We start from the raw sequence: 20,375 nt of genomic DNA, 5'->3' as shown, positions 1-20,375 counted from the left end.
TGTTTTCTGAAGCACTCTGCAAGGAGGCGTCCAGTCTCCTCAAATGTAGAGGAGACCACATCGGGAGCAATGGATACAATAAATGTGCAGTTAAAACTTTGATGGATGTGGTGGAGCCTTGGATGGTGGTGAGGTGGGGTGTGTGGGAGTAGGTTTTGCAATTCCTGCGGTGTCAGGGGAAGGTGCCAGGACGGGACGGTGGAATGTTGGGGGGCATGGACCTGACCAGGTGGTCATGGAGGGAACAGTCTTTGCGGAAAGCGGATAAGGGTGGGGAGGGAAATATATCCCTGGTGGTGGGGTCCGTTTGGAGATTGCGGAAATGTCAGCAGATGATGCGGTTAATGTGAAGGTTGGTAGGGTGGAAAGTGAGGACTGGGGGTTCTGTCCTTGTTACGGTTGGAGGAATGTGGTTTGAGAGCGGAGATGCAGGATGTGGATGAGATGCATTGGAGGGCATCTTCAACCATGTGGGATGGGAAATTGCGATCTCTAAAGAAGGAGGCCATCTGGTGTGTTCTGTGGTAGTACTGGTCCTCCTGAGAGCAGATACGGTGGAGATGGAGGAATTGGGAATACGGGATGGCATTTTTGCTGGAGGTAGGGTGGGAAGAGGTAGCTGTGGAAGTCGGTAGGTTTGTAAAAAATGTCCAAAACATTGATTTTCCTGCTCCTCGGATGCTGATGACCTGCTGTGCTTTTCCAGCACCACTCTGATTTAAACTCTGGTTTCCAGCATCTGCAGTCCTCACTTTTGCCGAGTTGATTTTAACCTCACTGCACATCATCTCAGCCTGTCCAAATCACACTGCAAAATATCTGCAACTCTGCATCCTCCTCACAGCTCACACTTCCACCCACCTTTGCGTCATTGACAAATATTAAGATATTATGTTTTATTCCCTCATCTAAACCATTAACATCTCTGGAGTTCTAGTGCCAATCCTTGCGGTACCCCTCTAGTCACTGCCATTCAGAAGAAGTCAAAAGTCACATGACAACAGATTATACTCCAACAGGTTTATTTAAAATTTGCTCCTTCATCAGGTGAAGCCTGTGATTTTAAATAAATCTGTTGGACTGTAATCTGGTTATGTGTGACTTCTGACTTTGTCCAACACCAACATCTCCACATCATGGTTGCCATTCAGAAGAAGTCTTTATACCTATCCTTTGTTTCCTATCTAATAACCAATTTTTTATCCTTCTGAATACACCAGCCCCAATCCCATGCATTTTAATTTTAAAAATTAATCTCTTCAGTGACATTTTATGTCGAACGTCTTCTGAAAGTTCAAATAAACCATATTCACTTGCTCCCCATGATCAACTCTACTAGATACATCTTCAAAGAACACCAGCAGATTTGTCAAGCATGATTTCCCTTTTATAAATCCATGCCGACTGTCTGTTTCTACTACTGTGCCCTGCTCTGTAGCATCTTCCTTCCTAGTAACATCAGACTCACTTGTCTATAATTTACTGTTTTCTCTCTATATTTCTTTTTAAATAGTGAGGTTACACTAGCTACCCTCCAATCTGTAGGAACAGTTCCTATAGAATCTTGGAAAATGAAGATCAATGCATCCATATTTTTTAAGCCATCTCCAAAAGTACTCTGGGGTGTAAAATGTCAGGCCCTGGATTTACCAGTCTTCAAACACAAATTTGTCCAAAATCATTTCCCTACTATACAGATTTAGTTCAGTTCCTCCCTCTCACTAAACCACATACGCCATCATTTCTGGCGCATTATCCATGTCCTCCTTTGTGAAGACAGAAGTGAAGTATGAATTTAGTTTTTCAGCCATTTCTTTGTTCGCAATGATAAATTCCCTGCTTCTGACTGTAAAGGACCAACATTAGTTTTCACCAATCATTTTCTCTTTAGACCTTTTACAGTCAGCTTCCTACAAGCTTACTCTCATACTCTATTTTCTCCTTCATAACCCATCCCTTAGTTTCCCTTTGCTGACTTCTAACCTTTTCCCAATCTTCAGGTCATAGAATCAAGGAGTCATAGAGCCCTACAACATGGAGACAGGCCGTTTGTCCCAAATGGTCCATGCCAATCAAAACTGGTCCATCCACACTAACCTCATTTCCCCCCACTTGGCCCATCTCCTTCTAATCCTTTCCTATCCATGTATTTGTCCAAATGCCTTTTAAATGTTGTTAATGTACCCACCTCAACCACTTCCGCTGGTAGCCCACTCCATATCCTTACCACCCTCTGTGTAAAAAAGTTGCCCCTCAGGTTCCCTTTTATTCTTTCCCCTCTAGCCCTTGATCCATGCCTCTCATGATCTTGTACATCTCTATAAGATTCCCCCCTCAGTCTCCCATACTCTAAAGAAAAAGATCTTAGCTTGACCAACCTGTCCCTATAACTCAGACCTTTGAGTCCTGGCAACATCCTTGTAAATTTCTTCTGTACTCTTTCCAGTTTAATAACATCCATCCTATAACAAGGTGACCAAAACTGAATACAATACTCCAAGTGCAGCCTCACCAGCATCCTGTATAACTGCAACATAACTTCTGTTACGACACAGGGTAAACCCCCCTGCTAATTTAAACCAGCAACACAGAAAAGATATACCCTGTGCGGTAATCTGTGAAAATTTGAGAGGCCAAGACCTATCCCAAAAGTCATTATTTAAAGTAAAAATTAACAACTTTTTTTTAAGTCTAACAGAGATTATTAACGAACAACTATTTACAACTCATCCATCTATACCTATCTTTTACCTTTCCCTCTACAATACCTGTCTGATAAAACATCCCGATTACGATTTACCCCAAAAAATATGTAATCACATTTCAAAACTAGTCAGCTTGCCGAGTGTCCTCTGTTTTCTTCAGTGAATCCCTACAGTACGGAAACAGGCCTTACAAGTTCACACCGACCGTCTGAAGAGTATCCCACCCAAAGCCATTCCCCATTTCTCTACATTTACCCCTAACCTACACATCCCTAAACACTAGGGGCAATTTTGCATGCCCAATTCACCTAACCTGCACATCTTTGGATTGTGGGAGGAAACCAGAGCACCCGGAGGAAACTCACGCAGATACTGGGAGAATGTGCAAATTCCACACAGTCACCCGAGGTCGGAATCGAACCTGGGCCCCTGGTGCTGTGAGGCCAAAGTGCTAACCACTGAGCCACCATGTCGCCCACTTCTTAGGGATTCTGTTTCGCAGGTCGTTGATAGATAAAGGTACCTTTAAGAGAGTTGATCTGCAAGCAGCCTGTATATGTTGGTGGCTTAGCAGTTCTCCCTCAACCATTCAACTTTTCTCAGATTCATACCCCAAAGCATCAGATTGTTTTATTGGTTTTAATATTATCAAAATACTAAATTCAAACTTCACTGGAGTTTGTTATCTTGGGGCATAATTTAAAGTAATTGGCCGAATTCAAATTTATTTTTTGTATCCAGGCAATCCAGCTAATTTAGCTGCTCGACTAAATGTTGTATTTCAAGTTTTCCAGTGTGTGCTTCTCTCAGTCCTTGCTAGCTTTTATACTTCCTTAAAGCACAGTACCCCTTACACCTTCATAACACTTCCCAACTTCTATACTCAATATCCTGACTGATCAAGGCCAGTGTGCCAAAAGCCTTCCCCACCTGAACTCCAAAGTCCCTCTGTTCCGTTACAGTCCTTAAAGCTCAATCATTCACCATGAAACTCCTTGAATTGACTTTCCAAAATGCAAGACCTCAGATCTATCTATACTGATCTCGATTTACCATTTTCTCAGCCCATTTCCCCAGCTGATCAAGGTCCTGCTGCAACCTCTGATAACCTTCCTCATTGTCCACGATGCCGCCTATTTTAGTCTCATCAGCAAACTAACTAATCATGCCTTGTACATTCTCATCCAAATCATTGATATAGATAACAAACAGTATTGGGCCCAGCACCAACCCCTGAGGCACACCACTAGTGACAGGCCTCCAGTCCAACAAGCATCCTTCCACTATTACCCTCTGCTTCCATCCAGCAAGCCAATTGTGTATCCAATTTGCCAGCTTCCCTAGGATTCCATGCAATCTAACCTTCCAGAGCAGCCTACCAGGTGGAACCTTATCAATGGCCTTACTGAAATCCAGATAGACTACATCTACTGGCCTGCTCTCGACTACCTTCCTGGTCACTTCATCAAAGAACCCTGACAAATTTGTGAGGCATGATCTCCCACATACAAAGCCATGCTGACTACTCCTAATTAAACTCTGTATTTCCAAATGCATGTATACCTTTTACTTGAGAAGATTCTGAGGCATCTTACCCACCACAGATGTTAAGCTTACTGGTCTATAGTTCCCAGGCTTTTCTTTGCAGCCTTTCTTGAATAACAGCACAACATTTGCTACCCTCCAGACTTCTAGGACCTCATCCACAACTAAGGATGATGCAAAAATATCAGCCAGGGCTCCTGAAATTTCTTCTCCAGCCTCTTGTAGTGCTCTTGGATATATCTGGTCAGGACCAGGAGATTTATCCACCTTCATACATTCTAACACCATCCAATGCATACTGTGATATGAACTGTCCCCAAGATATCACCACTAACTTCCTCACGTTCGCTGGTCTTCATGTCTTTCTCCGTGGTAAACGCAGAGCACAAATGTTCATTGAGAACCTCACCCATCTCCTGCAGTTCTACACACACTTTGGTTCTTGAGTGACCCCGTTTTCTCTCTGGTTATTCTTTTTCCTTTAATATGAAGAGAAACGTCTTTACTCAGTAGTGAACCTGCGGAATCCTCTCTCACAGCAAGCTGCAGAGGTGAAGTCACTGAATATAATTAAGAAAGATATAGATTTCGAAAAGCAAAAGGTGTCAATGGGTATAGGAACAAGCAGGGGTATGTGGCGGTGGTTAGTGTCCTTTCAGTCGGATTGTATCTGACTGAAAGGGCATTAACCACCACAAACACAATCCAACTGACAGGGCACTACCCACCACCACAAGCACACTCGGACAGGGCACGAACAACTAACACCGCAGACCCACTTAAACTGACAGGGCCCTAACCACCACCACAAGCACTATCCAAATGTCAGAACACTATCCACCACCACAAACACACTCCAACTGGCACTGGACTCAGCACCACTACAAACACTATCCCTCTGACAGGACACCAGCCTCCAAACATTCAACGCATGAACGGAATATCAGCAGACCACTCATCAAACAGCAGCATCATAAGTAAAGCAGTGAACTATAAAAATGCTAGTTCCAGGTCTAGGCTACATATTCTCCTTACACTAGACCATGAAATGAGAGCTCAAAAGATCTGGATGATCTGTCTGAACTTGCAACTAAGTATAAAGTTACTGCTCTGTGAGAATGCCAAAGATTAGTCATTGGTCTAAAGCTGAAAAAGAACAACGCCTATTATCCTGAACTTACCACATGAAAACTCAAGGAGCCGATCTGCAGAAACACCCGAGGCTAACAGCAGCTGGTCTTTGAATTCTTCCACCTAGTAATAAAATCAGGAACATTTCTGCATTATGTGAATAGTAAATGCTTGCCTATCTCTCTGTACTACAACGACACACTGCACTATTGATCACTTTTACTCAAACTTTTGCAGTCCCTCAATACTATGCAAATCCTCAGCCTGCCCTATGTCCTATAACCCTCAAGTGGTTTTTAAATCTTTACCCAATATGATTAAACTATACATTTGATTTTATTTCTTTGCCTTTTCGACTCTTTGCAGCTTTAGAACTGTTTAGCACTGCACATTGTTCATGCTGCACAAAATTCAGACATAGGTATAGGAATTGTCTCAAATTGTCCCTCCCTGTCTCAAATTATTCTCTATATCTTTTCATTGTGCTGTAATAAGATTTGGAGTGCTGGGATGGTTCACATGGAGTCCATGGCTGTTGTTTCTGTTCAGGTTGCTGATCTAGATTTAAATGACAGTCCTGAGATGCGAAACAGCTCAATGACTAGTGCAATACAGTTAGGCTTCAGTTCACAAGAGATGTGTGAATCTGCCCTTCAGTTGGTCTCACTAAACTATTGTCCATCTAAACCGCTAGCTTTTACTCTTCCAGAATACTAACAGGAAGGCCTATTACTCGGTAGCTAACTTTTTTTAAACCAAGACAATTAGTCTATCTTTGATGACCATCTTTTCAGCTATTACTCATTTTCCACAAAAATTGAACGTTTCTCTTAATCTCTGTAAATCCACAAATAATTAAAGAAATGTCTGAAACTCCTTCCCATGATGACTCAGTGGATCAATCTAACATTGGATTGAGGAGTTATTTGTCCTTGCTGCACTGTGACATGGGCTCTCAAATCAGAACTTTAAGTTAGATGTTCAGTGAGGAAAACTTGATTTGATGTATTGTTGTCATGTGTACCTGAGTACAGTGAAAAGTTTTGCTTTGCCTGCAGTACAGGCAGATCATAATATACAAGGACATTCATATCATAGGGTGACTGAACATGATGAGGCATAGAGAGTTATGGCTGTAGGAGGTGAAAAAAGCAAGATCAACATCAGATTTGAGTCCCTTCAGCAGTCTAATTTCAGCTACAATTACAGCTAATTATTGCTACAAATTGGCTAGAATGGCTTTCTTGGGGGTCTGAAACCCTTGCCTGTAGACTCTGTAAAACAGACTGTTGTACACAACTCCCTCCTGCAGTGACACATCACCGAAAGGCTTTTGTACAGCAGTTTTGAAAGGTTTTGCTTTAAATAATGCGGTGTGAGGATTAAAAGAGAACAGCACACATTTCTAAGCTGTTTTTCCCTTGCTCTCTGAAGATAAAAGGTTATTTGCTTTAGTCTTTAATGAGATCTAGGGGTTACCGGCAACACCACACTTTTGAGAAGACTCCACAGGCGCTATGTTTCATTCACAGGACCAGGGGTGCACGACACTCATATATGATGATCTGACCTGAAGTCGATGTGTGCTAAGACATACAAATGGAACAGGGTTTCTAGCAGGAATCACTGGATATAAATTAAAACATTGCTCATTCGCATCAGGAAACACCTACCGGTTGCATTGTTCCTCCAGCGATGACCACTGCTCGACACTCCTTCACTACCTCAGCAAAGTGGACTGCTGGATTCAACAGTAAGAACTTCAGACTGCTCTGGGACACTGTACCTGTGGGACACAGAGCCAAGTTCATACATAAGCCCAGCTTAAAACAACACTGAATCAATCAGCTAAAGGCACCAGTCCTTCATATCGGCCATCGGATTCTGCTGAAGAGGCTGTCGACAACACAGTGACTTGCCCTTTCTTTATCAGGGGATGGCAGCTGTGAGTACAGCCAATGCCTTCCTGCCCTTTTTACTGTGAGGCAAGCATCGTAGAGTGGAGAACTGGGAAAGGAAACTATGGAGAAACAGAAGATACCAGAGCAAGTGCAGGCATGGACTTCTGACAGATAACATTTGAAAGACGTGAATCTAACAAACAATCTACTAATGTAACCAAGTGTTTCATGAATGGACAACCAGAGTGGTGTTGTCAGTCAGGCAGATGTAGTAGACATCTCCATGATACAGGTAACTACAGTTTAAGATGAATGGCCAGTCAAATTGCTTTTGTTGTGCTGGTTGAGGTAAAATTGGAGATAAAACAGCAAATCATGCCAGTGAACAGGTCAAAGCCTTCTCAGTAATAAAACAGCACTCCATCAGTTGTGTGCTGGCCTGCAAGTCTACAACATCCTCAGACCCCGAGTGTGGAGTTAATTTTGGCTGAAGCAAGAGCTGCATACTCAGATGAATCTTAGATGGAGTTTGTGTTGAGTTAAGTCTCAGCTAAGCCAGCTGTGGATCCCATCACGTCCACAGTCTCTCCAGAGTAAAATGTACAGAAATCCTCCAACCAATTAGACAAACTGATGAGTGTATGTTAACAGAAATATGTCGTCAGAACTGCATCACACCCTTCATGAGATTTACTGTAAGTACCATCATTAGGAAATTAAGGTTCTTTGTTAGGGGTACCAACAGAAAATAAGCAGCATAACTCAGGATTTGGAATGTCAAATATGGCTCTGAAGGTCTATGGTTTGGAGGAGATAGGGAAGTGAGGAGCTGCTTGCTTTTATGGTGCTGGGGAGGAAAAGACGAAAGAAATGACAATATTTTAAAGAGGGCACAGGGAGGAAAAAGAGAGCATGATGAAGCAGATTTGTAAACATGGATAACGAAAGGCGATCTGTATGTCCTTGTACACTATGATCTGCCTGTACTGCAGATAAACCAAAACTTTTCACTGTACTCGGGTACACGTGACAACAATACATCAAATTAAATTTTGCTAACTGAACAGCAGAGTTAAGGTTTGATTTGAGAGCCCATGTCACAGTGCAGCAAGGACAAATAACTCCTCAATCCAATGTTAGACTGATCCACTGAGTCATCCTGGGAAGGAGTTTCAGACATTTCTTTTATTATTTGTGGATTTACAGAGATTAAGAGAAAGTGTTCGATTTTGTGAAAAATGAGCAGTAGCTGAAAAGATGGTAATCAAGGATAGAATAAGTGTCTTGGTTTTAAAAAAATTAGCTACCAAGTAATAGGCCTTCCTGTTAGTATTCTGGAAGAGTAAAAGCCAGCGGTTTAGATGGACAATAGTTTAGTTGTACCAATTGAAGGGCAGATTCACACATCCCTTGTGAACTGAAGCCTAACTGTATTGTAATAGTCATTGAGCTGTTTCGCATCTCAGGACTGTCATTTAAATCTAGATCAGCAACCTGAACAGAAACAACAGCCATGGACTCCATGTGAACCATCCCAGCACTCCAAATCTTATTACAGCACAATGAAAAGATATATAGAATAATTTGAGACAGGGAGGGACAATTTGAGACAATTCCTATACCTATGATAGGCAAGCATTTACTATTCACATAATGCAGAAATGTTCCTGATTTTATTACTAGGTGGAAGAATTCAAAGACCAGCTGCTGTTAGCCTCGTGTGTTTCTGCAGATCGGCTCCTTGAGTTTTCATGTGGTGAGTTCAGGATAATAGGCGTCATTCTTTTTCAGCTTTAGACCAATGACTAATCTTTGGCATTCTCGCAGAACAGTAACTTTATACTTAGTTGCTAAAGCAGCATTACTGCAAGTGGGGTAAGAAAAAAAATACAAAAATGTTGAGAATAACTGTTAAAAAGTATCCTCCTTTGGATGACAGGCTTTCCTTTATCTCATCTAGCAACATAGAAATGATTCTAGAGAAAGCAACATGGTATGAATCTCAAAAATGCTGGGATTTTATACAGAGTTAAGCGTTTAATTTGAAAAGACAAATTAGCAGTTCTTGGAAGCAGCTTTAGCAATGGATGTGTGATCAGAGAAGGCAGTGAGACTGACAGTACCAACAAACAATAAAATAATAAGACATCAGAGAGAAAATGAGCAGTTAAAGTCAAAGGAAACCCAAAAAGTCAACCAGTGTGTAAACAGTAAGCCATTATTAACTTAGAGGGTGAGCGTAAGAATTTTAACCAATCTTTCTATACATATCATGACACAGCTCTGGAGCAGGTGGTACTTGAACGTAAGCTCAGAGGGAGACATTTATCATGGCACCACATGAGTCCCAGGGTGGTAATATGCCTACAGGCTGAGGACAAGATTAATTTGCAAATGAGTAGTTTATTTTGGAGCTATTAAGGAAGGAGATGCTGACAAAAGACCAGAGGTGGTGGAGTTAATGGATGAGGTGCAAATCAACAGGCGAGGTAGTGATAGGCTGCTTAAACTCGAGGATGACACTATTCAACTGCAACAGGAATAGGCTAGCAGAATGGACAGAAACATGGAGGATGAAATATAAACAGAGAAACATTTTGGCACAAAGTATAGACAGAGGCAATATAGGGAAGCAATATGGACAATGTGGCACAATTTAAAGAGTACACAGGAAGAAAGGATCGAGAGCTCAAGAGGCATAATTCTGAAGATTGCTAAATATTCTCAATATGACCAAAGTATTTGGATCCTGGATACGGAGTACAAAATTGCTGAATCTTTATTCGGCTCTGACTAGGCCACTACTAGATCATTGCATCCATGTTTGTTCAGTACACTTTGAGAGGAATGTGAGGGCTCTTGAAAGTGTCGAAGAGATCAACTAGAATGATTGCAGGGTGAGGAAATTGTAGTTCCAAGGTTAGATTGCAGAATCGGGGCTTATTCTCCCTGGAGCATGAGGGTTGATAGAGGTATACAAGGTTATGATAGGTTTGGAAAAGGTAGACAAAATAAAACCTGTTCCCAATGGCTGATTGTAAGAAGACCAAGGGACAAGGATTATAGATTTTCAATGGAAATAAACTTGCAGGGTTACTTGGGAGGCGATGGCCTGGTGGTGTTATCACTAGACCATTAACCCAGAAACTTAGCTAATGTTCTGTGAACTCAGAATCTATTAAAAAAACATCTGGAATTAAGAATCTACTGATGACCATAAAATTGCCAATTATCAGAAACACCCATCTGGCTCACTAATGTCCTTCAGGGAAATCAGCTTTCCTCATCTGATCTGGCCTGCATATGATTCCAAACCCACAGCAACGTGGTTGATTCTTATACTTCCCTCTGAAGTGGATAAAAAATGCTGGCCCAGCCAATAAAGCCCACATCCCACGAGTGAATGAAAAAAATATACAGATAATGCAGGGGAAGGGGACTCATTAGATTGCTCTACAGAACCAGTTTGGACTCGATGGGTAGAATGACTCCTATTTAGAATGCACTCAGTGAAGGGCTAACCTAAGCAATTTCACTTCTCACCTACAGGAATGGAACATGAGTAATGAGCAATCATAAGGGAGGCTAGACATTTTTATTTGCTCATGAGATGCCACTGGCTGACCAGCATTTATTGCCCATCTCTAGTTGCTCTTGAGAAGGTGGTGGTGAGCTGCCTCCTTAAACTGCTGCAGTCCATGCACTGTGGAGTGACTCACAATGCCCTTAAGGAGGAAATGCCAAAATTTTGATCCAGTGACAGTGAAGGAACACTGATACATCTCCAAGTCAGGATGGTGAGTGGTTTGGAGGGGAACTTGTAGGTAATGATGTTCCAATTTTTTTTGCTGCCCTTCTCCTTCGAGATGTAAGTGATCATGGATTTGGGAAGTGCTACCTGAGGATGTCTGGTGAATTTCTGCAATGCATCTTATAGAAAGTACACACTGCTGCTACTGTACATCAGTGGTGGAGGGAATGGATGTTTGTGGGTGTAATCCAACCAAGAGAGCTGCTATGTCCTGGATGGTGTCAAGCTTCTTGAGTGTCATTGGGGCTGGACCCATCCAGGCAAGTGGGGAGTACTCCATCACACTCCTGACTTGTGCCTTGGAGATGGCAGACCGAATTTGGGGAGTCAGAAAACGGAATGTAGTTTGGACAAAAAAAAAGAACAGAAGAACACATATAAAAATGAAAAAGCATGGACTAAAGTAAAAAAAAACAGGGCTTGCAATTACATGTAGTTGCAACCACAGGAAATCCCAAAGCCCCCAAAAGCCAATGAAGCACTTTTAAATTATGATTACTATTGTATATAATAAATAGAGCAGTTAATACAAAAAGCCCCATAAACAAGAATGCATTCTAACTAGATAATCTATTTCTTTGATGGTTGAAGGGTAAATATTATCCTGGATAACTGCTTTGGAAATAAATGCTGGAGATCACAATGGGTCAGGCAGCATCCTTGGAGAGAGACCAAGCGAACATTTCGAGTCTAAATGACTCTTCATTTGTGGAGGGGAAATGTGGAGGGGACAGCAAATAATAGCCTTTTCTTCAAAGTTGTGTGGCAGTAAGTTTTATATCCATCTGCAAGAGCTGGCAGTTGAAACTCTCATCTGACAGATGGTATCTTTAATAGTGCAGTGATCCATCAGTACAGCACTGAATGTCAGCCAAGCATTCTTACTGAAGTTTTGATTGAGACTTGGCTTAATGACACTGTAATTCGGAGTGGAGAGTATTTTTAATGAGCCATGGCGCAATAGGGAGGGACAGTTAATGGATGAGCTCCAAAATGAATCAGAGGTGAAGTGAATCAAGCAGGAGGTAACTGAATAGTAAAAGGCGAATGACATGACTGCCTTCTCACCTGATTGAAATAGAGCAAATGACGAAAGATGTCGAATTTGTACGAGAGACATCTCATACCTACCTTGTTTCTGAATGACCACTCGTCCGTCTTTGTTAGTGCTGGTGAGGGCAAAGAGAAACCCCTCAACCTGCATCATCGGAGACGCCATGACAGGCTGCTCTTCCTCGATGTCCTCTCCCTGCTCATGGAGTATAACTACCAAATAAACAACAGATTAAATCAACAGTCAGAAATACAAAACAGACACTGAGTACTTTGAGCCAACCAATTGCACAGACAGACACCAATTCACAGAAATATCTTCCAGGATCCATTCCAACTGTAATAAATTAGTTTCTCTGATCTGGATTTTGGTTTTGCATTTTACCTGAAGGTAGATAAATCACCTGGACCAGATGGAGTATGCCCCAGAATTCTAAGGGAGATAGCTGAAGAGATAGTGGACGCATTAGAGGTGATCTTTCAGGAATTTCAGGAATCCGGGAGAGTCCCAGAGGACTGGAAAAATCGCTAATGTGGCACCCTTGTTTAAAAAGGGAGTAAAGCAAATGATGGAAAATTACAGACCCCAACTAGCCTAACCTTGGTAGTGACTCCATTGACTCCTTGACTCCATTGTGAAGGATGAAATTTCTGAATACTTGGAAGTGTATTGTTAAACAGGGCAAAGTCTGCATGGTTTCATCAAGGAGACGTGATGCCTGACAAATCTGCTGAAATGCTCTGAGGAAGTAACAAGCAGGTTAGACCAAGGAGAGCTAATAGATGCTATCTACCTGGACTTCAAGAAGGTCTTTGACAAGGTGCCATGCGGGAGGCTACAGAGCAAGTTAAAGGGCCGCTGGTGGTTAAAGGCAAGGTGCTAGCATGGAAAGAAGCTGGACTGTCTGGAAGAAAACAGAGCTTGGGATAAAAGGGTCCTTCTCAGGATGGCAGCCCATGACAATGCTGTTCTGAAAGGCTCAGTGTTCAGACCACAACTTTTCACTTTATATATTAACCATCTAGATGAAGGAACTGAGCGCTAAGTTTGCAGACGATACAAAGATAGGTAGAGGGACGGGTAACACTGAGGAGGTGGGAGGCTGTAGAAGAATTTGGACATGTTAGGAGATTGGGCAAAGAAGTGGAAAATGGAGTATAATGTGGGAAAGTGTGAGGTCATGCACTTTGATAGGAAGAATAGAGGCATGGACTATTTTCTAAATGGGGAGAAAATTCAGAAGTCTGAAGTTTGTAGTGCAAAAATACTTGGGAGTTCTAGTCCAGGATTCTCTCAAGGTAAACTTGCAGGTTGAGTCAGTAGTTAGGCACATAAATGTAATGATGGCATTTATTTTCAGAGGACTTGAATATGAAAACAGAGATGTACTTCTGAGGCTCATTTGGAGTACATTTGGAGTATTGTGTGCAATTTTGGGCCCCATATCTCAGGAAGAATGTGTTGGCTCTGGAGTGTGTTCAGAGCGGGCTTCACAAGAATGGTTCCAGGAATGAAAAGCTTAGCATGTGAGGAACATTTGAGGACTCTGGGACTATACTCAATGGAGTTTAGAAGGATAAGGGGGTATCTAATCAAAACTTACAGAACACTGAATGGCCTGGACAGGTAGACATTGGGAAGATGTTTCCATTGATAGGAGAGACTGGGACCCGAGAGCACAGCCTTAGAGTAAAGGGAAGACCTTTTAGAATGGAGATATGGTGAAACTTCTTCACATGTGAAGAAGCCAGAGAGTGGTGAATCTATGGAATTCATTGCCACAGAAGGCTGTGGGAGCCAGGTCATTGAGTATATTTAAGACAGAGATAGATAGGTTCTTGAGTATCAAGGGGATCAAGGGTTATGGAAAAAGGGGGAGGAAGGGGTTGAGAAACTTATCAGCTATGATTGAATCTGCTCTGCAATGCAATGGGCTGAATGGCCTAATTTCTGTTTCTATGTCTTATGGCCTTCTGGTCCTGTACTCACAGCACATTGTAATTAGTTCCCAGTAACACCGCAACCTAAATTGCAAAGCATATGACAGTCATGCATAGGAACAAACTAGTTTCAGGACTGGAGCTAAATGGCAAAGTGGGCTTAGCATAATTTACTGAGAAAAGAAACACATTGACCAGACACTGCAAAATTCGACATAGACCTTCTCCAGTGGGTTTCTCATTGAGCTTCTGAAGAAAATTCTTAAGCGCTGCTGTTTTGGATACTTTTTGATCCTGTATGTTGTTTGGTTTTGACACTGAAACCTGGTACTTGTTCACGAACCCAAAGAGCTGTGGAATGAAGGGAGCCAGTAAAATAACAGTGATACAGTACAAACAACAGTACATAATACTAGAGGGGATCGGTTTAAGCGGAGTAGGGAAAAATTAAAAAACATAAGGGTGGCACGGTGGCTCAGTGGTTAGCACTGGTGCCTCACAACACCAGGGGCCCAGGTTCACTTCCCACCTTGGGTAACTGTCTGTGTGGAGTTTGCACATTCTCCCAGTGTCTGTGTCGGTTTCCTCTGGGTGCTCCAATTTCCTCCCATAGTCCAAAGATGTGCAGGTCAGGTAGTTTGGCCCTGCTAAATTGCCCATAGTGTTAGGTGCATTAGTCAGAGGGGACTGGGTGAGTTACTCTTCAGAGGGTCAGTGTGTACTAGTTGGGCTGAAGGGCCTGTTTCCACACTGTACGGAATCTAATCTAATATGACTGGAACTAAAGAAACAAGATTGCTATCTAAATAAACACCCAACATTGCTCACAACTATCTCAAAGCTTTCACGTACAGAGGTATATTTAGCAATCTTGTGCTCAAAGGGTTCAGATGACTGGCGCTCCATATAAATGGCCTGATCTCTAATCTCTTTGAGCACAGCACTTGCTGAACTGACTCATTAGTGATTACTATGAGGTTTAATTTATAATGGGGCAGAGATGGCATTTACTTGGACACAGATCTCAGAACAGATATTGTAAAATACACTCTACCTAACATACTCAGAACAGGTTAGAGACACAGGCATGACAGCACGACACATGATTTCTGAATTACCGTCATGATTCATGGCAGAGTCTTCTGATCTGACAGCTTTATTTCTTTTCTAAATATAAGTACGTGCCCACAAAAGAGGCCAGGGATATTTTGAAAGTTGATCAGGATTGCAACTCTGGAATTTGTGGGACCTACTGCTCCTCCTGGACTGTGACCAATCTGGAGTGCAGTAACTTACATGCTGACGTTTGCAGACTTCCAGTGGTCAGGGGAAAATGGAGGAGATTTGCAAAAATAATTTGGCCCAGCAAATGAGGAGACAAATGCTAGAAAAATAAAATGAGAAGCTACCCGCCTTATACAGTTAAGGTTGGCTTAGAGTTTGTCAAGAAGTGACAAGCTGTCCAACTCTTAAGCACTTAAAAAAAACTTGACGTTCTTCATGGTGGAAGCAGGGAGTTAAATATTTACTTTCATATGGAGGGGAGAAAAGCTTTTCTTAAAACAAAAAGCTTTACAAAATGTGCGTTCCACTGGCTAGGTCACATCCTGAATTCTCCTGGAGGCAGTGAACCACTCCCTTGAACTGTTGCAGTCAATGGACGCTAGGTAAACGTACAGTGTTGTTATAATTCTGCAATGTATTACCTGGCACTATGGTGGAAGTAGCTTCAATTGTGACATTATTGAGAGCAGTGATGATTATATAAATAGAAACAGTATCCATCAGAATGGGGAAAGGGCAGGAGGATGACACTAAGTCACAATGATTTGTTCACCTACTCTGAATAACTTCTATTTTACTATGGGAAGACAACAAAAGATTTGCATGGCCCACAGCAGCCTCTACAGGAGGAACTACTTATGGGTTTTGCATTCAGCAATCTCTCCAGCTCCAAACTTAAACTTTCATATTTTATTGTCAGACAGCCAATGCAGATAGATGGGTCAAATGGTTTCCTTCCACTCGAATAACTCTGTGCTAAATAGACTGCATTCCATTTGACTCAAAGTGACTTTATAACAATGCTGATCACTTCAGCATTTTTTGTTTTTGTTAATCTCTATTTGACTCCAATAAATGAAAAAGCTGCTAGTTGAACTTGCAGAAATCTTGAAAGTTCCTTGATGATTAAATAATACTGTGGAACTGGGCTGGGTTTGCACAGTCATGTAAAACGTTACCGAGATTGTTATGTCCATTTCAGTTCTCCAATAGAATTTGTGCCGAGGAAAACTGGCTCTTTATGGGACTTTTACAAAATAATATTTTGGTTTGAGTCTGTTTCAACATCAAAACCTGAACAACTGCCGTGTTAGTTTTGTAACCATACTGATATTTAATTTTTGCTTTGCCTCGTCTGTCTCATCACAGTTTGCATTAATGAAGTAGTCCATAAATTACTACTTCAAGCAACTGTCTGTTCGCTTAAAAACATTGCAAAATATAAACTTATATGCAATACCTTAAAAAACTACACCCTGTCATATTTTAATCCAGTTGGGAAGCTTTCAGTGGTTACTAATACATTTAAAAACAGTTTCTTCAGCCAATGAAAGGTTTGAGCACTGAGCTCATGATCAGTCCTGCATGGGCTTTGAACACTGGAAAATTTCTGAGGTTTTATTGACGTGGAAGTGCCGGTGTTGGACTGGGGTGGACAAAATCAGAAGTCACATGACACCACCTGATGAAGAAGCAGCGCTCCAAAAGCTTGAGCTTCCAATTAAACCTGTTGGACTATCACCTGGTGTTATGTGATCTTTAACATCGTCCAACCAAGTTTATTTGAAATTACAAGCTTTTGCAATGCTGCTCCTTCATCAGATTAAGTCATGTCGATTTGTTCACCTACTCTGAATAGTTTATATTAACTATGGAAGAACAGCAAAAGATTTGCATGGCCCACAGCAGCCTCTACAGGAGAAACTAGTTATGGGTTTTGCATTCAGCAATCTCTCCAGCTCCAAACTAGTTTTTTCCCAGTTCAGTGCAATCGCCAGTGGATCACTGAACCAGGATTCTGTTGATATTTCAGTTCAGATATTGCTTAGATTTCCATATTTTATTGTCCCTTGAGGGCTAGTAAGATGACAAAGACATTAATATTTGGCAGGTGATTACTTTTTGATGGACAATTCTGTGTAACTTCTGGTTTTATTTCTAAATTGCTTTAAGTTTTGAAAAGTACTAGCTTATAACTTGCATACAAAATCACCTGTTTTTTAAATCTTTGGCTTAATTTACAATTGGTGGAGCTGGCTTTACTGCAGCGCGGAAATCTCCCTCTGTATTTCCCAAAGCAGGTACAGCACAGGTTAGATACAGCTGACATGAGATAATCTAGCCTAGGACTGTAAGTGAAGGATTCTAAGAACGTACCATGTCAGACTTTAGCAGAACCAAACAGATATTTAAAAAGAGGCACTATTAGCTATTAGCTTAACCAGGCACTGACCTTTCGACTGAGCAAGCTCTTCATATAGTAGTGCTGCACCTGGTTAACAAAGAAAATAAACTGAATAAATGTACAGCAAAGTCACACGAAGAGCATGTCTGGGATTCCTAAGAAGTGTGAGGAATGACCCGCAGCTCAAACAGAGATCTTCGCCTCAGCCAGTATAAGCACACAACAAACCCCCCACCTGGTAAACTATTCTTTCCTTCCTCATCCAAAACAGCATATCTTACTGCACATGACACCCATTTGGCCCATCTTTGAAAGAGGTATTCAATTAGTTCAACTCCCCTGTTCTTTCCCTATAGCTCTTCTTTTCAACTCCTTTTCAATACTTTAGGAAATTCTGAGGAGGTTAGAAATTACAGCAGTGAGGTTGAAAAGGACATCAGCAAAGCCAAAAAAGAAGGTAGGGAAAAAAAAATTGTCCAACAAAATTAAAGAAAATCTAAAAGATGTTTTATCATACATCAAGTGAAGGACATTGACTAAGGAAAGAGTTGTACTATCAGGTCTACAAGGTAATGTGTATGAATGTAGAAGTGGTGAGCCGGGATCATGATGAGTATTTTATCCTTGTCTTCACAAAGGAAAGGGATGATGCAGACATTACAGTTAAAGGGGGGTGGGGGAATGAAATATTAGATAAAGTAAGCATAAAGAGAAGTACACCAAGTATTAACTGACTTGAGAGGATTAACCCGCAGAGTTGGGTGTAATACAGCCTAGGATGTTAAAGGGAGTCAGGTACAAAACAGTTCTGTGAATCAGTTTCCAATCTTCACTAGATATCAGAAGGCTGGAGTTTTGTAAACGCTGTACTATTCAAAATGGATGCAAGGAACTGGCCAAATAATTATAGGCAGGTATGCCTGACTATGATCGCAAAATACTGGAATTAATATCGAGATAGGACTATCTGTTGCTTGGGGAGGCATAGATTAAGCAGAGATAGTCAATATGGTTTTGTTAAAGGAAGATTGCATCATATTAGCACAATTTAAACTTTTGAGGAAGTAACAAGGAGGTTTGTGAAGTGAAAATTGTCTACATGGATCTATATATGGCATTTGACAAGGTCCCACAAAGCAGACTGTTAAGAAAAATGAATGCCCATGGGATAGAGTGGAAATGGGAAGATGGATGCAAATTTAGCTCAGTGACAGGAAATAAAAGATCATGGTCAATAGATAATTTTTGCCAATCATAGAATTCCGACAGTGTGGAAGCAGGTCATTCAGCCCATCGAGTCCAAACAGCAGCCCACCCAGATTCAGCCCCTATCTTATCTCTGTAATTCTGCATTTCCCATGATTAATCCACCTAGCCTGCATATCCCTGGCTATTCCTGTAGTTGACCGCCTTCCTCTTTATTATTTGGCCAGTTTTTGTGTTGTTTGAAAATTTCCCAACCATATCTCCACACTTAAGTATAAAGCATTAATGTATACCACATACAGCGAGGGATCCAAAACTGAGACCTGCAGAATATGACCAGAAACTGCTTTCCATGCACATTCTCCCCATGTCTACATGGATTTTGTCTGGATGCTCCGGTTTCCTACCACACTTCAGAGATATGCAGATTAGATGGATTGTCCATGCTAAATTGCCCATCTTGTCCAGGGATGTGCAGGCTAGGTGGATTAACCATGGGAAATGCAGAATTACAGAGATAAGATAGGGGCTGAATCTGGACAAGATGGGCAATTTAGCATGGACAATCCATCTAATCTGCATATCTCTGAAGTGTGGTAGGAAACCGGAGCATCCAGACAAAATCCATGTAGACATGGGGAGAATGTGCATGGAAAGCAGTTTCTGGTCATATTCTGCAGGTCTCAGTTTTGGATCCCTCGCTGTATGTGGTATACATTAATGCTTTATACTTAAGTGTGGAGATATGGTTGGGAAATTTTCAAACAACACAAAAACTGGCCAAATAATAAAGAGGAAGGCGGTCAACTACAGGAATAGCCAGGGATATGCAGGCTAGGTGGATTAATCATGGGAAATGCAGAATTACAGAGATAAGATAGGGGCTGAATCTGGGTGGGCTGCTGTTTGGACTCGATGGGCTGAATGACCTGCTTCCACACTGTCGGAATTCTATGATTGGCAAAAATTATCTATTGACCATGATCTTTTATTTCCTGTCACTGAGCTAAATTTGCATCCATCTTCCCATTTCCACTCTATCCCATGGGCATTCATTTTTCTTAACAGTCTGCTTTGTGGGACCTTGTCAAATGCCATATATAGATCCATGTAGACAATTTTCACTTCAGCAGTTTGCTTAAATAAGTGAAGAAGTGACAAATAGAATTCAGCTGAAAAGTAATGTGTTTGGAAAGGATAAACAAAGCAAGAGAATGCATGATAAATGGGAGGATCCTGACAGAGATCGAGGAAGTGAGACAGCTTGGAATATATGTCCACAGGTTCCAAAATGGGTTGGTTTTGTGGTAAAGAAGGCACATGGGATACTTTTGTTCGATGGAGGAGATATTGAATACAAAAGCAGAGATCTAGAACTGGAATTAGTTAAGACACTGGTTAGGCCACAGCTGGAGTTACATATAGTTCTGGTCACCACACTCAAGGAAGCACATAATTACTCTGAAGACAGTATACAGGAGAGTACAAGAATGTTGCTAGGGCACGAAAACTAAACTGCAACTATTAGCAAAGATTGGATAGGCTAGGACGGATTTCCTTACAACAGAGGAAGCTGAGGGGTGAATTAATTCAGACATGGAAATAGAGGGGGT

The 20,375-nt window shown here is 41.5% G+C and overlaps 1 protein-coding gene across 4 annotated transcripts in view; it reads right to left on the bottom strand.

Annotated features, from left to right (window-relative positions):
- Window positions 1-20,375, bottom strand: part of ddx11 (DEAD/H (Asp-Glu-Ala-Asp/His) box helicase 11) — an 82,925-nt gene that overhangs the window by 28,908 nt on the left and 33,642 nt on the right. For all 4 annotated transcript variants that reach the window (XM_060839523.1, XM_060839527.1, XM_060839525.1 and 1 more), the window contains exons 15-19: window positions 17,605-17,643; window positions 14,309-14,438; window positions 12,225-12,359; window positions 7,055-7,167; window positions 5,432-5,504 (exon numbers count right to left, since the gene is read on the bottom strand). In XM_060839523.1, the coding sequence (XP_060695506.1) occupies window positions 5,432-5,504; window positions 7,055-7,167; window positions 12,225-12,359; window positions 14,309-14,438; window positions 17,605-17,643 (490 nt within the window). The remainder of the gene's footprint in view (window positions 1-5,431; window positions 5,505-7,054; window positions 7,168-12,224; window positions 12,360-14,308; window positions 14,439-17,604; window positions 17,644-20,375) is intronic.

The sequence above is a fragment of the Hemiscyllium ocellatum genome, chromosome 19, assembly GCF_020745735.1.
Source record: "Hemiscyllium ocellatum isolate sHemOce1 chromosome 19, sHemOce1.pat.X.cur, whole genome shotgun sequence".
Taxonomy (NCBI): domain Eukaryota; kingdom Metazoa; phylum Chordata; class Chondrichthyes; order Orectolobiformes; family Hemiscylliidae; genus Hemiscyllium; species Hemiscyllium ocellatum.
The sequence above is the reverse complement of the archived record's forward strand: the minus strand, read 5'-3'. Positions and strand labels throughout refer to the sequence as shown.